Genomic DNA, 22328 nt, shown 5'->3' on the forward strand with positions numbered 1-22328 from the left:
TCAAGTAACATCTTGCACTAAAGGATCTATTGATGTATTTCTGTCAGACTGGTATGGGTAAGTTTCCCCTTTCTATATTCATTAAAGTAAAATAAGATTTTATTCACCTTGAAAGAAAACAGAACATGTTCTGCACTCTCTGTTCTTGACATGAGTCCCAAAACCTGCAGTTAACACTCTCACCAGGCTCATAATTGAAATGCCTAAATAAAATATCATACCACTGATGTGTCCTGAGAAGAATTAAATTCAGAAAAAGCTTGGTTTAAGTCATTCAATATCTTTCTATTTTATTAGAAATCCCCAGAGTATACATTGTGCTACGCACATGCCAGCTCCTATTGTCAGTTTGTATTTTCTCAGCTTGGCTGTTGTCAAGATTTATTGACAATAACACTTGGATATATACTCCATCAAAACGCTGTATAAATACATATTGTATTTAATAAGACTAACGATGTTTGATCATACATGCTGTACCATAAAACTGTCCCACAGACCTCATTAATGGTGCCATTAAAATGATGCAACTTCAAAAGGCTTTCCCTGTGAAAATGCTACCTGTTGGCAGAAATGGACAGCAACCATTTTTACCAACACAAGAGTATCAGGATAGCATCTGGAGACTCTGCAGATGAAGTGAAGAGCTCTGAACAGAGCAAGGGAACAGCAGCTTCCTTTAATGCCTGCAGCATGGATGCCATAAAAACATTTCAAGATCCTGCTACTGAATTCTGGCAAAGGACTTTGCTCTTGAATACTTTCATAATAGTTTGCACATTGTCTAGGAAAGCCAGTCATGCAGTTTTAAGTTACCGAGGAGAAAAAAGCTTGCTGGTTTTAAGTGCATGGGGTTTTTTTAATTTTTTTATGTGTAAGCATAACCCACTCCCCCAGCTGCTATGCATCATATTCTAATTTAATTCCCATTGATTAGTGGTGATGTTTTACACAGCAGAAAGCTGAAAGCTAGCTGCACTGTGAAACACCCTCCAAATATTTTTACTTTACAAATTGAAGCAACAGTAATTTACCTGTCTAGAAAGCATTCATGATTAAAGAATTGACAGTAAATAATAGATTTCTCCTTTCCCCTAATACCTTGGATTACTCATTTGGGTTTAGAATTTTGGTAAAATATAATGTATATACTTATACCTGTTACACAAGAGATTATCCATCAGTAATACAAAAATAATCCTAGATTACATAAGAATTTACCAGTGAATCCTCAGGGTGATTAATATGTCCTTTCAATCAGTCATTTCAGTAAGTAAAAGCTGTAGCTGTAGGTACTCCAACTAGCTGTAAACTTGATTGAAAGCAATGTGAAAAGAGCAGACATCTAACTTGTTTAGCCTGTCTTTATGAATTATAACATACTACTTTCATTGTTGTATAAATTATAAAAAAAAAATACTAAGAAAGACCAAGAGGAAATCTTTTTAATATGGATAAAAGGTCGCACTTCCTAGTACAGGAAAGAAACAGTGCCAAATTACAGAACTCACTTTTTTTTTTTTTTTTTTTTTAATTTAAAATACAGGGTACAGGGGAAGACTTTAAAAACAGTGGCTATTGAAACATTAAACTTAATGAGTAACTTAAAGATCAAAGGATGGTAACATTCAAATCACAAAGCTCTTCATGACTTTCATCTCTGCAGTAAAGCTCCTATACACTGACTTAGAGCTATACTGGTTTTTAGTAGCATCCCTTTTACCAACACCCACCACCCAATAAAAAAATCCTACTGGCAGCAACAGACAGGGAAAACAGAAATACAGGTCATTAAAGAAGCATGCAGACACAGTCTGATTATTTTTAAACTGCAACTTCTTATGTTAATAACTTTTTTGTTGTCAATATTTTGTAGGTAAAGTGGTGACGATTAAATTTGAAGGAGAAATTGAATTAGTTGGGTAACATCAAATAACAAACACACACCATTAAAATCACCAGGTTAAACACCTGAAGAGTTAAATTAGAGTCAGAGAATTTGGCAGAATTCAAAGCAGAAGAACTATTCACAGATGAAGTACACCTGGTGAACACGTTTGCCAGTGTCAAGCCAAAAGACACTTGGAAACTATCCAGCATTGAGTATTTCCAAATACACAGTGTACTACTGTACAGTCAACAAAATTATTTTGATACTATCATGATTCTACTTTTGTATTAAAAAAAAAGAGTCACATTTTTACAAGTATTATACTAGATTGGCAGCTTCTCCCATACGGAAAGAAACGTTGCATAGATTCTCTTGATATTTCTATGTCCATACCCAAACCCACTTAAATCATGGTTTTGGTAGTATTCATATAAGTATGTGTGAATACATACTAGAAGTAGAGTTTCACCAGTTCATTTATTTTAATGCCCAGAAGAGTCCCATGTGCTCATGTCACATAATGCAAAGAACCTCTCCCAGTAAAAGCCACTGCAAGCCACTAACTTCTTGTTGAGCTTTTACAATATTCATTCTTCATTTAAGAAGGACTGAAGTATCCATTACAGTTCCTATGTCTTCCAAAGGTTAATTACCCTCACTTAGATTTCTACTGGCGTTCTTATTCTGAATGCATTTGGTTTGAGCTCTCAATGACTGTATCTCATTATTTTCCAAATCAAATTATCTTTGGTATCAGACTTTTTTTTTGCTCTGTAAACACCTATGGGACACGATCAAATAACCTCTTAACCTCAAACAAGCAAAACATATTTATAAAAATGCATTTAAGGTTACAGCACATTTTCTAGTTCTTAAATTATCCCTGAAATTTTAAAATATATTTATAACATCTTTTTCTAATCATCTTTTTCTCAGTAGCAGGAAACAAAAGTAACACTTACTCCTTAATTCTGCTTTTTATTCCCTGCTTTTGGATCCAAGACAGTATTATCAGTGCACTTTTAGTAATATCACACTAGGAACAGATGTTTAACTGATTATGCACCATTATAATTAACTGCTTTTCAGTGACACAGTTTTGGAACTGTTTTCTGGAATGTGCAAGTGCAAACTACTTTCTTTGTTCTGGATATATGACAACATTCTTGGCCATGTTAAAATTAATGTTGATCTTTCGAGTCCAGCTCGCCAAGTGATCCTGGTTACTCCACAGAGCTGCCCGAGACTGTAATCATTCCTCCTGACTCTGTCTTGTGAGAACTTTATATTTTCCATCTGGATCATGAATAAACATACTGAACAGCAACAAGTCATCAGGAGCAGGTCAGACAGGAGTCTATTTAGCTCACTGTCCTCTCTTTGACAGTGGTCATGAGAAGACACATGAATATAAAATCCACAGCAAGACAGTCTGCAGCTAGTCTACTTTTTATTTCTTATGAAACTCCAACCCAGTAATTGTTGCAGCCACAGTCCTATACTATGGAAAACAGTGATTAACCTCCCCTATTCACTTGTAACATACCATAGAGGTTTTCAGGATAAAACTCCCTCAGCTATTCATCATTCTTCACACACAAGCTTTTCCATAACTCTGCACATTTCTGTACCTTTTCTTGTCCCGTTACGCCCTTTTTGACATGGAAGAACCAGAACTGTACACAGTGTCCAAGGTGCAGATGCACCACTGTGGGCTTACACAGCAGGAACAAGAGGTTTCATTCCGTTACTTATGTCAACTACTGCTGAGCTGTCCTTTTCACAGGGTGTATCATACCTCCAGAGTATCGCTCTTGCAGATAGCAAGAGTCATCCATCAATGTGTAAGTTAAAATGTTCCAAACACCCTCTTTCACTTAGCATTTATCAACACTGAATTTTATCTTGAACTTACAGGAATAATCTTCATCACAGAAAATCACAGAAAAGTAGAGGAGGAAAAGACTAGGACAGCTAATGGAGTATTCCTAAGTTCAAGACATCAACTCATATTCTCACCCCTACCCCCGTTCCTTATTCTTTTAAGTGCTGGCAAACTAGCCTTAATAGTCCAGCAATAGATATGCCTTTTTTTCTGCAGAATAACTTCTATTACAATATCGTGCAAAATCAGCCAAAAAATAGTATTTGAACCTAACACTTGCACGCTCAGAGTGAGAAGCCATTTCCCTATAACCACACGTTCATTCAGGGCTGGAGAACCCATCAGCACCCCACAGCATCCTCTGCTGCTGCAGGATACCCTTTGCCTCTGACTCCCTGTCAGCAATGGACACATTTCTCCAGATATGTAGAAAGTGCTTGGCAGAACAGATCCATCTGTGATGACTGTGCAGGATCTCCTCTGCGAGGTCTGTAAATCTTCAAACCGTGCATGCAGATCGATACAGAGAAGCATTTTGCCCTACTGTACGAAGTACTGATCCAGGTGATGGGGTGTAAGTATCTTACAACTCTGTCTCTAATCACGTCCTCTTTCAGAGTCAATCTGGCAGACATTAGGCACCCTGAATGGTCAACAGTGGCAAAGGCTTTCCTACTAAAGGCTAAAGCAGAGGACTTTCTTGCTGGTCAGTTCCTGGAAGGTGGCTCCCATAACTTACAGGTTAAATAAAACCAACAACAACAACAAAAAAAACCCAAAAAACACATTAAAAAGAACCTGTCGGCGGTATGGCAGGAAATCAGGAAAATGGTGCGGAACAAAGTAACAAATAAAAGAACAAAGCATAACAGCCTGCCCTAAGCCCAGAGACCAGGATGAAACACTGGTTTTGTGCCCAGCCTACACAAAACAATGGATATTCAGTGAGCATCAGCCTCGTGCATGTCCCACAGAGACAATGTGGAGAGACTGTCTTGAGGAGGGAGCATTACAGAAAGACTTCTAGATTGGCTAAAAAGAGTAATCCAGCTTAAAATAGCATTATCAATATTTTTACCTTTGTTTTCCCCCAATCAAAAAATTCAAGCTCAAAATGCAAATTTTTCCATTTGTGGTTTCTTTTACCCATTTTCTTCCAGTCTCAGATGAATAGAGCGGTGACCCATACTCAATAAGTAACAAAATCTACTAAACTATTATTAGCATTTTATAAGGCTTAGAGCTATGAACTAAAGAATACACAAAAAGACAAAACTGAAGCTTAACTCAAAGTGGCTATCAATCAGCAGAGCCATGCTGCAGTCCTTCTGAACAAATACACTGCCAGCATCAATACCAATCAAAATTATTTTTAACAGATTAAAAAAAATAAAAAGGACCAATCGACCAGCACTCTGTGCCTTTTAAAGCCATTTACCTCCTCCAAAACCTTTCTCCACTGGCATGCTGTTATTGCAATTTCATAGTTTTTTCTCTCAGTCAGACCTTCTCCCTCCCTCCTTTCCACAGTGCCAACAGCTAAAAGAAGCACAAAATATTGGCCTCAACACACAAGGAAAATTGAAGATGCACTTATTGTTCAGGAATACGGAGGGAAGCAGAAAAATCTATCAATCTGCCACAAGAAAACTAGGTCAACCAACGAGAAAGTTGACATTAAGCTTTTATTCATTTTTCATTAATCCAAAATGTTAAAGGCAGGAGTAGAGCTTCCTTTTTTTCCTAGAAGACCAATGCATTTCCTCACAGATTGACTTAAATGTAATGATTTTGGTTATAAAAAAGTTTTATCACTGTTCTCTTTTCATAAAGTTAAACACAATGTTGATTACATACAAGCACGCATACTATTAATAGTAAAACTTCATTTTACTTCCTGAAATTTCATCACCCTCTTGCCTTTCAGCTTACTGACAGTGACTAACGATAACAAGAGAATAGCAGAGAGACAGGTTCCCCCATTGAAGACAGAACCTGGTCCATTTTCCTGAGTTTGATAACCACGTCAGCTCTGGCTGAAACAAATCAGAAAGAGTTTTGAACTCTTTAAACTCAGAAATAAGCAGAAGGAGGACATTCCTTGCTAGCGTGCAACTGAGCTGTGGTATTTCTTGCCACGGGATGCTCCAAATGCAGGGACCTGGCACAGGTTCGGGACAGGGCAGGGGGGCGGACTGCGCTCTGGAAAAACAATCCATTTTGGTAAATTAAATGCACAGGAACTACAACTCTGTGTTAGGATGGAGACTAGAAGATCCTTGTGGGAAATATCACACTGCTACTATACACTAGGCACCTACTTTTAAACTGGAGACACGGTACTGGGCTACACCATGGCTGTTTGGTCTAGTCCAGGACAGCCACTCACATTTGCATTGATGGTCCAGACTGCAGAAAATGAAAAGCTCTGTAACCGTAAACATTTTTAAAGTCCATGTATCATATTTTTACAGATTCCAAAACAATATTAGTAACTGAACATTCATACAAAACAGCAAAGCAGCACGTAAAAATAGACGCAAAACCCGGCTGCCCCAGTTCTTCTGCCTAAAACTTCTTCCAAAGCTTTATTAGCTCTTCCAATTTCAAAAAGGAAACATCAGCCACCTGAAAAAGCTCATAGACTAACTAATTATATGGAACCACTGGCTCAACATATAATTCAATACCACCATTTTGACAGCTACTTTCAGAGGGAAAAAAAAAAAAACCAACAAAAAAACAAACAAAAAAAACCCCACCAACAAAAAACCCAACTTGACTTCAGTGCTATTTAATAAATGATTACTTGAGGGATTTTATTTGTTTAAAACAATCACTCTGCCTCAGCTAAAGCAGTACTCTGGAAAGCTAGCATTAAAAAATTATTTGCTCTAATCTATTCCAAACTGGAGCTTGGCATCTAATCCCTCTTCATTAACAAACAGCCTGGTAACCAAGTATTCCATTTGTAAAGTAGCCATAATAACGATACAAATAGTTGACCTGAGTTCTTCAAAGGTACCTACAGAAAATAAAAACTGAAACAGCATTTAATTACAGGGAGAGTCAAGCAACCAACTCCCTTAGTCTTACTAACAATACATGAAAAAATATGGAGGATATTTTCATTTAAAGTCATTTTGTCCAATTAGTAATACTGCTGTATTTATTCAAAAAAGATGTCGTCAGCAAGTTCCTGTTTAACTGTGTAAAACTGTTATGAAGACCATTTTATGGACCAATTACCTAATGGATTAGTTATTAAATATAGGCACAAATTAATGAGAATTGTTTCAGAAAGAATAGTTTATTAGAAACAGGTTTATAATGATAATCAATGAAGTACTTTAAAGCGGTAACTTCATTTGCTCCAAATGCAGAAGATTAGAATTTATTACATTTATTTAGCTCTTATGGTTATTTTTTGCTTCATCAATCTATATTGTTAACTCTTTACATTGTTATTTATAACATGTAATTGTGCAGAAAGTGGAGAGAATTATGAATAGTACAACAATAAATGACCATTAATGTAGGGGTTTTTTCCAAATTTTAAGTGTTAGGAATTTCATTATTCATCCTTTTGTTATAGAAGTAAAGGGAAAGACAAAGAAAAGTGTTAGAAAAATTACTTTCCCTTTTTCTGCAAATCTCATTGTTTCTTTTCTATTTAAACTAAAGACATTAGCACTAGAATATCTGCTATAGGTCCATGAGGACTAGCAAGTATATAGATATGCCAGGTAAGTCTTTATTTAACATGAACAGCAGCTGGCATTCATTTAATAGACATGTTAAATCATACAAATAGATAAATACCAAACATCTATGATTGGCATCATGTCATTTTCTGATGTTCATATCTCAAATGTTGTCCTCTTTTGCTCTTCCTCAGGGATACTTACGGTCCACAAAAAACAGGTCCTGAAATCCTAAGAACGTAGTGTGACCCTACCAGCACTGTTGCTAAAGAAAGGAAAAGAAACCAAAGGAAAGCATGACCATCAGGAAAAAAAAACCAACCAAACAAACAAAAAAAAAAACAAACAAAAAAAACAAACAAAAAAACCAACCAAACAAACAAAAAACCAACCACCTTAAAGACAGCTTTCTGCTTGCACTGGATGGACTTACATTCTTACTCAAAGTCTTCCAACATTAAAGGAAAAAAGTACAGAACTTCCCTCTGCAAGACTCCTATATGATATAACCAAGGGAAAGAGCAGATTAACTTTCTGAGAGCCTACTGTTACCAAACATGGAGGAAAAACTCCCCATAAAGAAACTAACTTCAGATATTAGTCTCACATGCACCAGCAGTTTAACAACTACCTGAATATCTGGTGTCATAACTTCCACAGCTTGACTCCATTTTCTGAGCACCATGTAATCCAAATTCCTTTAAACAATCATGATATCACACTTTGAAGAGTTACCTGAAGCATAATATGACAAAATTTAACCATTCTCCCTCTACAGATAACCTTGCTATAGATGAGATGATGTACGACTCCATCAAGGACTCTAGTAATAAATAAGTCTAATGATGAAGATGTTAGTACAATAATATTCACAAAATGTGTGCCCAACACAAAAGCCTTATAATGATGACATTTGTTACCGACGGAGTAAGGTATTGTTTTCTTCCAATGCAAAGCATGCTTTGCTTTGTGCATTTTGACTGTTTCCTTTCCTGCATCCCATATGTAATATGGATGGAAAATTGTGGCTTTTGCAAAATTCGTATGGATTTGTCAACTGCTACAGCGATTGCTGAGAACAATTCATTAACTTGATCTAATTTAAGCTAGAGCTATATGATAAACTTAAAATGTGAATAATACTGGCTATATCACAAGAGAAAGGAATGCAGTCCCTTAAGCTTAGATTTGCCTACATATTGAAAAGTTTACTTTTCTGGCTCAAGAACTGCAATGAGAATAACAGCACACATTAAGATTTCATCTTTATCACTATTATTTGCATTATACACATTTTGCAGTTTTGGAAGGACGGTTGCAATATTGTTTGAATGTTGTCACAAAGGTGTAGAGGAAAATGGAAATTAAGCTTTTCCTCTTTCCTTCTAAACAATACACAATTCTGGGGATGGAAAACAAATCTGATCATCGTGACTGTTCCCTCTGATCATGAGCAACACGTTTGGTGGGTCAACATAAAACTACTGCTTGACACAATGACATTCAGACTTCTCTACTCTGCTGGCTGCAGTTTTAATGATAAACTCTGTAAGGAGGCAGAGATAGAGATTCAAACACTTTTTCTTGTTTCTAAGTTGTGTAATAGGATCAACTCCATCTGCCTGGCCCCAATTCCAGGCACCGCTGAACTCCAGGACTTAACTCAGATCTCTCTGAGGACCCATATCCTCACTCATTTCAGTTCCACTCAGTAAGTTTGCAGGAGAAGGATAAAATGAGTCAAGGATCAAAGGTGATGAGGGAAGACATAATGGAGAGTTTTAGAAAAGGAGAAGGAACTGGAAAGTCACATGAGACTAAAGAAGTGGTGGAGACCATGAGCTGAAAGCAGAGGCTGCAGGACACAGCAGTGAAAGCGCAGAGGCTGGCGGAGAAGTGGAGCATGTCAGAGGACCAAGAGCAGAGCTGATGAGGAGGGAGATGGTTTTTTTCCTTTTTTAGAAATGCATTTGTTGCAATGTGTGTGATACAGGTAAGCAGTGAACAAAAATCAGATGCAGATGAGAAGAAAAAATAGGGAGAAGTATCAATGTAATAATAACAACAACAATAATAGTAATAATAAAAACAAAAGTGCAAAATCAAAAGGTTCTGGAAGTAACAGCAGATGGGTCCAAGCACAGAGGATGGCCCATGGAAGACAAAGAGAATTAAGGAGTTTTCTTGGCATGCAAAGCTCCCCTGATAGGACACACATTAATGTGTAAGAATTCAGTTACTTAGGAGTGCTGGTGGTAAATTTGATTCCTCAAAATTGGTAATAACTTTTGGTCGTCTTCTCTCTCTCTCTTAAATGCTGGTAGGTTTCCCTTTGAGCCAGGTTGTTAGCACACTGGGTTAGAGGAACCTTTCCTAACATTCCAGTATACTTCCTCTGAATTTTCTATAAAACCTAACCATTATTAATAAAGTTGCTCATAAACAAGTTATGCTCTTCTTCCACCTCTCTGCTCTCAAAGAAATTGATACCATGCACATTAGTTTGTAACGCAGATATCAAAATAACTGTTGCCAGGGAACTACTAATATATAGTAATATTAAGTGTTCAATTCTTTCATTAAATCTATGCTTTTCTTCAAATTTTCCAGGTCTGGTTTGGTTACTACTAGTTTTAACCTTATTTTCCGTTCTATGGTGTAGTTTGTTCTTTTCTCAAGTTACAGTACCCATAAAACCTTTACCCTCCCAATTTATACTTTTGTCTATAAAACATGCACTCTCTGGGATGGTCTATCCCATAACATAAAGAGAAGGGTTTTATGGGGAGACATCATCTTGATTGCTATTAGAAGGAAGAAATCACAGTAATTCTTCAATAAACAAGGAAAATCATAAATGTCCATAATTTGGAATTCAGAGGCCTTATCAGGTTACTCAAAAACCATAATGATACCTTAATAACATAGAAAATCCATTAAACTTCATTCTGTGTTATACAAAGCCTACAGTATATATGCTGAAAATGCATGTCAGTGCCTTTATACCTTCATGAGTTTTGATGAATAGCCATTTCAGAAGACAACCACTCACCAAAGTAAAGCTTAAAATATACGTTTAAAGGAATTTGCTTACTTATGCATAGATATCAGCAATTGAAATTCTATACGATCTAGGAATAAATCGCAGGTTTTTGCGAAGATTTATAGGTCTATGAGCATAATACCCATAACATCACTGTGTGCTTACTTTATTGGCAGAACAGTTTAAACATTTGACGTACTGCTGTTCAGATAAGATTATATCCAACTAAGTACAGAAAAGAAACTGTCAACAAGTCTGTAAGACTATAACAGAAACTGCAAAAGCAGAGTTTTCCTATGACTAACCATACCTTCAGAGTACTCCCAAATCAGTCCCAGGCATGAAAACACAGTTGGAACTGATTTTAAGAGAAGGGTGAAGAATGGCATGTTGCCACAAAAATAAGAACCAAGCCTGAACTGTGTGTTCCCTGTATTACGTAATTGCCAAAGTAAATGGAAAAAAATGTTAATATTATAAATAATACAGAACTTTTAGCCAAATTATATTTGGGAAGTCTAGAACTAGACAGCAAACTTGCGGTTGATCAAAGTTAATCATAGCTGATTACAGAAGCACATACTCAACCTTTCCATGTTTTGTACGCTTTTACTGCTGTGAGGGTTTGGATATTCTATCAGGAAGATGGAAAGGGAGGACGCTTAGAAATCAATAGGCAATTTTTCCTCAAAAACCTAAGTCAAACAGCATAAACAGTGATTCCTGAAAACATGCACAAATATTAAGTAGTGAAAATGAAGCTGGCACAAAGCTCTGACTCTCAGATGTGCACAAAGGAAGCGTGTAAGCTTCACGCGTGTGTTTCCTACTGCCTGTTAGAGCAGAACCTCTGCCTCAGCAAAGATACTCTGCCCTTTAACTTTCAGATTTATGCCAGCTCTGTATTATAAAAATAGGACAAAAGACAGCAGTGAGGAAGTAGGGATGGATTATCTGGAACATGGTTGGATCCAATAGCTGCAAAATTTGTGAAGACAGAGGGTCCCAAACAGGGAGAAACTCACAAGAAAGCAGTGTTACCCTGGCTATTTCTGCCCAGGAAGTTTCTGGGTCTGTGTTACTGGCAAAGGAATTAACGGGCTTCCAGACTCCCAGGGGCTAATATGACCCTGTTGTTGTACACCATCAATTAAATAAGATTTGTGATTTTAAACCTCTGAAGATGCAGAAAAAGGAGAATGTATGTAATATTAAACCTTTAGAGCTTTATTTTAATAACATTCTTCAGACCCTTTCCTTCTGGCTATTCAGACCAGTCTTAAGAAAGTCCTTTCCCCTTCTTCATCTCTCTCCCCATCACTCCCCCCTCTTCACCTCACCTCACATCTTAGCATCCTGTCAGGATATTTAGAAGGGGATGAGGAAAGAAAAAGGTATTTTGAGAAAACATTTCAGTATGGCTTTAAAAAAAAAAAAAAAAGCCACTACATTTTCAAATCTTTAAAGAACAGTCCATTTCAAGAGCTGACAGTACTTTGGTCCCAAGGGGCAGCAAGTCATGCAGCTTCCTATAAAGGCAAATTCCACAAACATAAATCACCTTCTCCCTGGCCACTACCTCACTCCAACAGATGAGAATACCTACACTTCAGAAACAAATTTCTGTTGCACATATCTTCTGATAGTTAAAATTAAGTAGGTTTTATCAATATTAGGCCAACCTACAAAAAAAAAAGAAAAAAAAGAGCCGGTGTATATACTAAATCTCTTCCTGCTTAAGGCAAACAAGGTCAGTAGCTAACCAACTGACAAATTATACCATATCATAAAACCCCAACTTCATTTAGGACTTCTCAATAGGTATCAGATATACACTTACATGATAAAACTCCCTTCCCACATGCATTACTATCCTCCTGTCTATCCTCCTCTGAGTTTATTTTTACCTCTGGAATGAAACTAGGAGTAGATGACAATACTGCAAATTTCCCAGTACGCAGGAAAAAAAAAAGACTTGGTTTCTACATGAAATTACCAAATTAATGAACTGTTCAATACTGTAACATAATTTTATCTGTTTCCAAAAATTCTCATCCCATTCTCTTGCAAAACCTGCCTTTCTCAAAGCAAGTTACACTGAGGACTTAAAAGCACCAGGAGGATATCTGGCACTGTTTTAGCTAATGACATTTACAGATTTAAAATAATAAAGGGAGAAAGAAACTTCAGCATGATTCATATAACTTTAAAAAGTTAATCTGATGACTATTAAAGCAGCCTTTATTGTATTTTGGACATTATTTGCAAAGAGAGTTCATTTTCCTTAACAGAATCTTTTCATCCTCCTCTCATGTTAAAATTTCCAGTAGTGCCAACGCATCAGTTTCATCCAAAGCAAGTCATAATTTGGAAGTGGTCATAGTACTTCCTGCTATTGACAAGTAGACAAGAGAATTCAGGTGCAGATATTCCCTCATCAGAAATAACATAAAGAAAAATAAAATATTTTCAGTTATAGTATTTTATGGCCACTAGAGTTGAATCTATAACATGAAATATCAAGGAAGATTAGACTAGTATCTAAAGAATTTTCATCTCTAGTGTTTTTCTCTTCTCTTTATTTCGCTCTCCCCAACCATCTGTCCCAGACCTTCCAAGTCTTATGTGTATTTTATGTCGGTTTGCTTTATATTAGGAGTTTCTTTCACAACAACAAACTGGCTTTTTTTTTTTTTTTTTTTTGGAAGAGTTTTGAAGAAAGCTTGTATAAATATGTATACACACATAAATAATGGAGCAGGAAACCTGGTTTTTATTCTTTTTTTCTGCCACTTTGAGTGAACACAGGAAGCTAACCAAGGTGAAAATGTTTGTGAAAACCTTCATAATGAGAATTAGCCTACCTTCTTTCATAACGCTGTTATTTACAAATTAGCAATGCTATGTGAGATCTCATCAAAAAAGATGTGAGTCTTAAGATGGGGAAATAAAACTACTGAAAAATATTTTTTGTTCATCCTTTCCTCAATTCCTGCTTTGTTTGCTTTGGCTAGCTTAAACCCTAAGCTCTTTGGGACATAAAGAACATTTTTGTGGTCTATTTTTACAGCAAGATGCTTATATTAAATAAACCATATTGATATATCCTAAACTGAATATAGGAGTGTAAAAGACAAGACCGGACATGAAACAAATACAGTAATATAATAACTTTGAATAAATTCCAGTAGACATGACATAAATGAATGTGACAAAAGTAATTCTAGGACAGAGAAAAGCAGAGCAATGTTGCTTTCAGAAGACTACTTAATGTTTATAAAGTGCTTTGAAGATGAAAACCCCTACATTCGTATTATGGCTATGGACTACCACTGGAGTCATGTATCCTCAGATTCTCAATTTCAGAGTGAGGCATTTGAGACAACCTCCAATTCAAAGTTAGAAGAAATGCATAGATATAAGGAAATATGAAGAGTCCTATGTGATACAGAATTGCTACGAGCCGTACACTACCTTAACTTTTCTTCATTTCTATCATGACAGTTAAAACAGCAGATTTCCACAGGTGTATCTGTGAGTGAAATTTGTAAAAATAACAACCTTCAGTATAAATGTTGGACTTCCTTTTGAATTGAGGGGAAAAAAAATAGTAATGCAACTACCAGAAACTGATGGCATTTGTAACTTCAAAGCATATTCTGCCTAGTGATATCAAGACATGTATTGAACTGAGAAATTCTGAGACTAAAAGGATAAACTTTTTAACACTTGACACAAAAAAAAAAAAGTACAGAAAGTAAGTAACCTACCAATATACTGCCCAGTTTACATGGAATAACTCAGAAGAGAATCTCATCTGTTAATTCCTGAAATTTCAATTTGTAGGACTTCTGCATTGCAAAAAGCGCCAACACAATTTTTACTGTTGTATTCCATATAGCCCAAATTTCAGCAAGTCACTCAAAAGTTTAACAACTAAAATTTCCATTAGCATAGAAGAGAAATAAAATTGCAAATAATCTTTTTCTCTAGAGTTACACTTTAACAACCCAATCACGTCTGAAAAAAAAATATTGTAAAATATTAATTTAATATAAGAATTCCCAAGTATTCAGCCATAAAGTCTAAACTGAGAAAACTGTATTATCCTGAAAGGATATGACTCCTCCTTTTTGGGTCTATGCTTCCACACCTACTGAGAGCAAAGTGGGGAGAGCAGATCCCACAAATTAGTGATTCAACAGCTGGATTCTTTATGGGAAAAAAAAAAAAGAACTACAAGAGTAACTCCCTTACTCCACCCCTGCCCCAATATACAAGGAACAGAAATACATGTTGCAAATCAGCAAGGGCTAGAATTCCTTTTAACAAGATACACGCAAATACTTTGTGAAGCTACAGCTGAGTTTTTTCTTTTGATCCACATCAAGCACTTGAATCCCATTTCCAAAGCAGTAAAATACTAAATAAAGACAGCGAAACAGAGCCCAGGACAGTTTGTTGGTTTTGGGTTTTAATATAAAATATAGAGGAGGGGATAGTTGCTTTATCAGCTTATATTTTGATTTTATTTCTAGTGTGTTTATTATTGGGAGCATTCAGACAGTACTGAATAGCTCTAGTGTTCATAAGATTTCAAAGAAACTATGCAAACTTCCCCACCTCGTAAGCTGGAAATAATTGGTCCGAACCTGTCACGAATAAGCATTTCTTCAGTGACTTCACACTAGTTTGTAGTCACTGTGTCAGAAGTATTTTCAGTAGCGATACTTTTAGTACATATATGCCATAAAGAGCCTAAATTGTCAAACTCAGCCAAGGTTCGTGGTCACTTAGCTGAAAAAAAAAAATTAAACTAACAAATCATAACTTCTTATGTTTGCTGATAAGCAACATTACCTAGCGTGTAAATGAAATGTTACACATCCACAGCTTCATCTCTTAATGGGATCTCTTAATCTCTCTTAAGAGATACAGCAGAGGTAATTCCTCTGTCATCTTTGCAGAACAGTTAAAAGAGTTTGGCTTCAATCTTCCCTTCCAAAAGAAAACAGCACTAGCGAAGCAGCATCCCTATATAATATATATATATGAGAAGTTTACTTAATCTGCCCAAAAAAACCCAAACTGTTTTTTACATTGTTTCATTACAGTGTTACTGCATCTGAATACACATGCCTGTATTCACCTCTATATTTCTTAATTGTTAAAGCAATCCAAAAGGTTATGTTCCATATGTTAAAGCTCTCTTTCTCTCTGTGGGCCCATAAAACTGAATGGAAGCAGGCAGCATCTACTAGAATATTCTCCTTTGCCCAAGTTTTCCACGCAGCTACAAAAATGAATTTAAGAGCACTAGTGTTTGAGCTTTTTATCATTATTTTCTGCAGCTGGCCAAATCTCACAAGTGTAATTTAATTCATCAAAACCAGTTTCTCCTGGAAAATCTTTGACACATTCAATCAAACTGTCATCTGTACATTCCAGCTACTGAAAATTATTATGTCCCTAGCACATTTTAAACTTTTTTTCTTTTTACCTTCAAGATTTAGCCTTAAATTTACTTATTGGGAAGAAAAAAAACTGAGAGGATAGACTGTAAGAGGAAAGGGATAAGTTTAGATACTACATGATACTGTACTTGTCCACGTGACATATGACAAAAAACAATGGTTTGTATGTTTCATATCAACTAAGGACAGCTAATCAGCTCTCAGGTCAATGGTTATTTGTAAACAAGTTAAAAAAACCTAACACAGTATCTTTCTAATGAGTATGAGCAAGTGTTACCCGAAAAGCACATTGAGGGTGATAGTATCAAGTTGGCTACTGGTGCCTTAAATCGTATGTGTAAGTGAGCAAATCCTCCCACCTACCACTTCAAATGCATCACCTCCCCCGTTCATCTTTTCTCACTTCTGTTTCCAATTCAATTTCTTTTCGCTACAGTGAATACATACTTTAGTTGATCTTAGGGTCAGCTGGATTCATCTACTGGTACTTACCTCATAAAAAGAAAAGTTTCTTAAAAAAAATAAATAAATAAATAAGACTCTGTAAATCAATGCTTAAGAAGAAAAGCCTTTGCAGACATGCTGAGTGTGAGAGTTTCTACAGCTCTTTAACAAATGGAAAAAATAGTTTCTGCCTGCTCAAGATGTCAACATTTTATAGTTTGCGGGGAGTACAAACTATAACTATACAGCCAGTTATATAAACTACAAGAGTAGCAGTGAATTTATCACCTAGGTCAAAACTTATGTCGATGTATTAATTTTATTCTAAACCAGCCTATTAAAATTTAGCAGGAAGTGTAGTCATTGTATCTTGTATATTAACAAGCAGAAGTTTCCCAAATGAAAAATTGGCATACAGCTAATCAGCATCAAGTCACTCAGCAGTTACAGCTAAAACTGAGCTGAAGTGTAAGCAGCACATCTGTACGTTTACAAGCACAAGCTCCCCAGATGTTATGAATTACTATCTTTACCAGTTGTCTCCTAAAAGTGTTGACTTAAAGCAAACGCAGTGAACAGTGGAGATGTTCACAGCAGGAATTGTCAACAGAACTAAATGGAACAGTAAAAGATCTGTTGATATGTGCACGATCTAAAGGGTAAATGTCACAGAGCTATTACTGCTTGGGTCCATTATAGGGAGATTACTTTCACCTATATTCGATGATACAGTTACAAAAAGTTCTACTACTTTACTTAGAATACGTACTGTTTATTCAAGTTTAGCTATGTGCAACAGGCAAGAAAACATCATAGCCTATTTCCAAGTCACTTGGGGGGAAAAAAAAAAAAAAGAAAAAGAAAGAAAGAAAGAAAACCACCAAAGTGTGAGTCATTTTCAATGACCAGACAACGCAGAGCAATATTGGAGATTCGGTCGTTTCAAACGGTGGTACACAAAGTCTTGTTAAAAAAGGAGACATCAAATTCCAAACTTTATTTAGAGGAGACGAGAGAGAAAGGGAAAACCAGTTAATTACACAGGAGTCCAGAAGGCAGTTTACCACTAGCGATACCATTCATTTATTGCCCGGATAGTTTGAGCCCATCCCGTCGCCGGCGGAAAGGTGCACCGGCGAGCTCCATCGGTTCTGCTAGCACTGACATTTCCCAAACCACCATACAGGGCAGCATGCAATTTACAGCAGGGTAAGCCCAGCTTCCCCAGCTCGACCAAAACGCCAGCGAGAGTTTCCAAACTGAGAACAAACAAACAAACAAAAGACCCAAAACAAGCAACAACAACAGAAAAAAACCCCTCCAAACTCTCACGTACTTTTTAAAAGCCGGGCCCGCGTCGCCACCCGCGCCGAGCGGCTCCGCCGGCTCCCGCGGCCGCGCTCGGAGGGCGCCGACGGGTCCCCCCGCAGGGCTGCGCGGCCCCCGCCCGCCCCCTCCCTCTCCCGCGGGGCGCCCCCCGCCCCGCGCCGGCGCCTCCCGCGGGGGTGTGGGGGGGTGTGGGGGGAATCCCGGGGCGGCCGCCGCCAGGTGCCGCCCCGCGGGCCAGTACTCACAGGGACACGGTGCGGTCGGGCAGCACGGCGGGCTGCAAAGTTTCCACCAAGTCGCCGCCGCTGCAGACCACTTTGATGCGGAGGGCCGGGCGGCCGGGCCCCTTGGCGCGCTCGGCGGCGCAGAGGCAGCGGTCCACGATGAGGTCGGGGCAGTTCCTGCTGCCCCCGCACGGCCCCAGCGCGGCGGCCGCCAGGCAGAGGAGGAGGAGGAGGAGGCGGCGGCGGCGGCGCAGCCCGCGCATGCTGAGCCCGCCAGCGCAGCCAGCGCAGCCGCCGGCTGCCGCGCCCGCCGCTCCGCGCCGCGCCGCGCATGGCACGGCACGCGCCCCGCCGCGTCCCGCCGCGGTCCCCTCCACGCCTCCCGCGCCCACCCCGCCCCGCCTCGCCGCGCCTCTCGCTGCGGCCGCTCGGAGGGACACCCCCCTCCCCTCCTTCCTCCCTCCCTCCTCCTCCTCCCGCTGCTTCTCCGAGGAGCCGCCGCTCCTTTCCTGCCGCAGCCCGTCCGTGCGGCCGCGGCGCTGGGCGGACCCCGCGGCGCGGAGCGGGCCCCCTCCTCCCGCCGCCGCCGCCACCCCCCTTACGCCCCTCCGGGGGGGGGGACCGGGGCCGCCCCCGCACCTCCGCCGCCAGACGCGGCCCCGGGGAGTCCCCTGCGCGGCTGCTACCTGCGCCGGCCGCGCTGAGCCGCGGTGCTTTCAGCCCGCGTTGGGTGTCCGGTAACTCGGGGCGGGGGGGGGCACCGGAGAGATGCGCCAAGGACGAGCCGCAGCCCAAAGCGGGTGCGAGCAGCCTAGGCGCAGGTTGGAAAATCGGGAGCTGGGAAAATGGCACGGGTCGGGAATCTAGTTTGGGAAACGGCCGTCTCTGCTACCGCCCTCGAGAACCGTGTGGGCGCACCTGTGGCGGTGGGGGAGAAGTTTCGGGCCATGGGCAAAGGTCAGCGGGGACCAAGAGACGGGCCAGCCCTCAGCCAGCTCCGTGCGGACGGAGCAGCCTCTGCCCGCCGGGGGGGCCGTGCTGTTAGCTGGCTTCAGACACCTCAGAGAACGCGGTGGACGAGACCTAAATCAAAGGTTTGGTCACTAGTCAAAGACGGCGTCACCATCCAGGTCAATGAGCAGATTTCCTTCTTCTCTGCTTGTATTTAGGTGTCGTTCACGGCACTCTGCGGCTTTGGAGCATTCTCAACAGTATTTTGTGGATAGGATTAGTAACTCTTAGGGGTAGATTTTCAGCATCAACTGCAAGCTACCCTGTTTTTTTGCTGAAAGCGAACAAAAAAACCCCAGTTCGTAACAGGCACTTCTGTTTTTAATGGGCTTTTACAGAAAGAGCATGTTCCTTGCCTCCTGTTACTCAGTGGAGGCTCACAACGCACATTTTCAGTGCAGGATCTAGGCCAAAGTTAGTAATAGTCTGCCATGGCTGTAAAGCTATTTTAAGAAATTACTAGGTTTTTTAAAAACAATATTGTATTATAGTCCCTTAGGGAAGATTTGTCTTGCACGCTTACAATGCCTGTTATCGCTGTGTTCTAATACCTAACTGGAGCCTTTAGGCACTAAGTTTATTAATAAAGTGATAGAAGGGTTAGTGCCCTTGTGAAATTCCAGGCTAATAGGAACTTTCTCAAGAACAATCTTTTTCTGTACAGTTGTTGATTTAAAGAATCATAAATATTACAACCTCTGTTCTTTTGTTTTTGAAAGCAAAGTTGTGTAAGGCTTACTGGCAGACAGCAAAACGGACTGTGTTACATGAGACCACTCAACATCGTAATGGTTACATGCTGTTCTTTATCATAAAGAAACCTTATGTAGCATTTAAATTTGCAAACGCTTTTTTAGCTTTGAAAAATTCTGTCTCATCCATACCGTTTTTGAAAGCACAAATGGAGAATACACATTTATTGAGACGTAGCATAGATTTCATTCAGTGTTAACCTTGTTGAGAAGGAATGGAATTTTTTCAGTCAAACTCAGCCCTAAACACTTGGAAGCAGAATTTTAATATTTTTTCAAACTCACTGATCCTGAGAGGTTTTTTTAAAAATACTGTTTTAAGGAACAAGAAGGTTTACAGTCACATTGAAGCCATCTATCGAATCATACAGTAAAGGTAGGAAAGGAGTTATTCATAACTTTAGAGGCGAAAAATAAGGGGATTTTCCTCTCCATTTCCCAATGTATCTGATCCATTTTTTTTTTTCCTTGCTTCATTACAAATAAAGAAGCAAAAATCTTAGTCATCTTCCCTCCTTCATGGTCATCTTCAAACATGAAGAAAGTCAAATTTTTATGACAATTTAAAAGCAGATATGATGGTTCCTGCCCTGAGATCTCGCAAGTCCAATAGAAAAAAAAGACCTGAGCACCTACAGAGCTCAGTACTGCTTCAGTTGTCACCAGCCAGCACAGCACAACACTTGGTGCTGGTGGTAGCTAACCATTTTCTCAGACTTTGGAAGATACAACTTCAACACGCTCGTGATATACAAACAACTGAATTTCCCATGTCTTGAGAAGGAGGTATAATCCCAGATTCCCTTGGAAAATGGGAAGAAAAAAAGCTGTGGCACTGCAAATTGAAAAGCAGCCAACATTGCACTATGTTTGGGTTCCAAAGCTGTCAGTTTTAGACAAACTGTGTGCCTACAGCTTGGGTGCCTTTGGACACTTACACAGCAGGTAGCATATGATAGGGCATGAGCTTCTTAGCTGGGTTTTGGTGTGTGCAAAAAGAGAATTATGAGTTTATATTGTATATTAAAGCCAAAGAAACTTGGAGAATTTACGTGTCTGTGCTGTTAGATAGAACTGAGTGAGGATTTTTTAATCTGTAGTTGACCTTGGACCCTTCAATTTCTCTTAAATCTTTTAAACTCCAGCCCAAGGTTATTGCACACGTATATTAGAAGGAACTCTAATATATTAGGATCTCTCTCCTTACAGTTTTCTCTCCTGGTTTGGTCAGCAACCAGAATGTGATGTGTGCTGGTCTCCTTTTGCCCAACCAGGAGAACTTAAGAAGCAGCACTTAAGGAGTCCTAGAATGCCAAGTCCTGCTCAGATGAACTTCCTGGCAAACAGAAGCATGACCAGAGATTCACTTGAAACATGAAATATTTTCTAATTTTAATAATTTATTTACAGTTAAATTCCTGCTTTAATTATTTGATTAAATCATAGAAGCAAAGGATAAATTTTCTTAGATCAGGGAAGTAAGAAAATGACTATACGTGACTATTTTCTTTGTATTTTTATTTCTGTGCATCAAAAGTCTTAAAGATTTTTAGTAGGTCTGTCCCCGTATGCATACACCATGACCTTACAACAGTACTTGAGAGGGAAATTTTATTCTGTCACTGAGTGTGTGTTAAAAAGGAATGTAAATAAATTCAGGAAGATAATCCTAAAATGGTATTAGCCTGAATGAATATGAACAGTATAAAAAGGAATCAGAGGTTAGAGATACAGGTGATTCATTGAACTACAGGTTCATATTACATTTCGATCGTGTTCCCAAGCACAAAACAGCAGCAGCACCTGCTTAGCATCACAGGACATTAGACAGCAATTAAGTGACGAGAATGTGTTATACAATAATAGGAAATATGGGGAGGCAGAATGTAAATAAGTCAATTTGAATTTTGTCAGGATTTCAGAATTGTATGTTAGTGTTGGAACAGAGCCATGGAAACTTTAATAACCACAAACAGGTTTTGGTCAGCGCTTTTGTTTTATTTCTTATCCAGAAGTTGGCACTCTATCAGGCCTCTAATTCCTTGAACCTTGACCCTTTATTGACAGTAGTGAAACAATGAATCATTCACCCCATTTCCTCCAGCGTCTGGGTATCCCAACACTGTTACCCCATCATGACTGTATCTCATGCTCCTCGTCACATCAGCATAGCACCATGTTATGTCAGTAAGCCTTTGCAACGGAATGATTAAAAAAAACAAGCCTAGAAGAAATTTGGCCTAGAAAAAGGATAGGCAAAGTAACTGCGAGAAAAACAATGCGGAGGAGGTTTCCACTGGGACACTTGGAATTCTGTGAAAAGACATTATTTGAAAGGTGATAGAGGAAAAAAGCAGAATGGATAAAAGTATGCAGTACAACATTCATGTAGAAAGGACCCAATAATTTTTAGATTCACACATAGTGAATTAATATGTTAGTATTAGAGGTGGGATAGTCCTAGTCCATAAAGAGCTCTCATATGGCCCTGACAATATCAAACCAAAGAAAATAAAACAGTAAAAGCAAAGTTGTTCAGAATTGTTACCAATCACTAGAATTAATTGGATA

At 38.9% G+C, this 22328-nt stretch overlaps 1 protein-coding gene across 1 annotated transcript in view; it reads right to left on the minus strand.

The window, feature by feature from the left end:
• Window positions 1-18352, minus strand: part of LOC142030257 (adhesion G protein-coupled receptor A3-like) — a 289857-nt gene extending 271505 nt beyond the window's left edge. Inside the window, exon 1 of the mRNA XM_075026136.1 lies at window positions 18016-18352. Coding sequence (XP_074882237.1) covers window positions 18016-18257 — 242 coding nt within the window. The 5' untranslated portion in view covers window positions 18258-18352. The remainder of the gene's footprint in view (window positions 1-18015) is intronic.
• Between the last annotated feature and the right edge of the window lie 3976 nt (window positions 18353-22328).

The sequence above is a fragment of the Buteo buteo genome, chromosome 4, assembly GCF_964188355.1.
Source record: "Buteo buteo chromosome 4, bButBut1.hap1.1, whole genome shotgun sequence".
NCBI classification, from domain to species: Eukaryota; Metazoa; Chordata; class Aves; order Accipitriformes; family Accipitridae; genus Buteo; species Buteo buteo.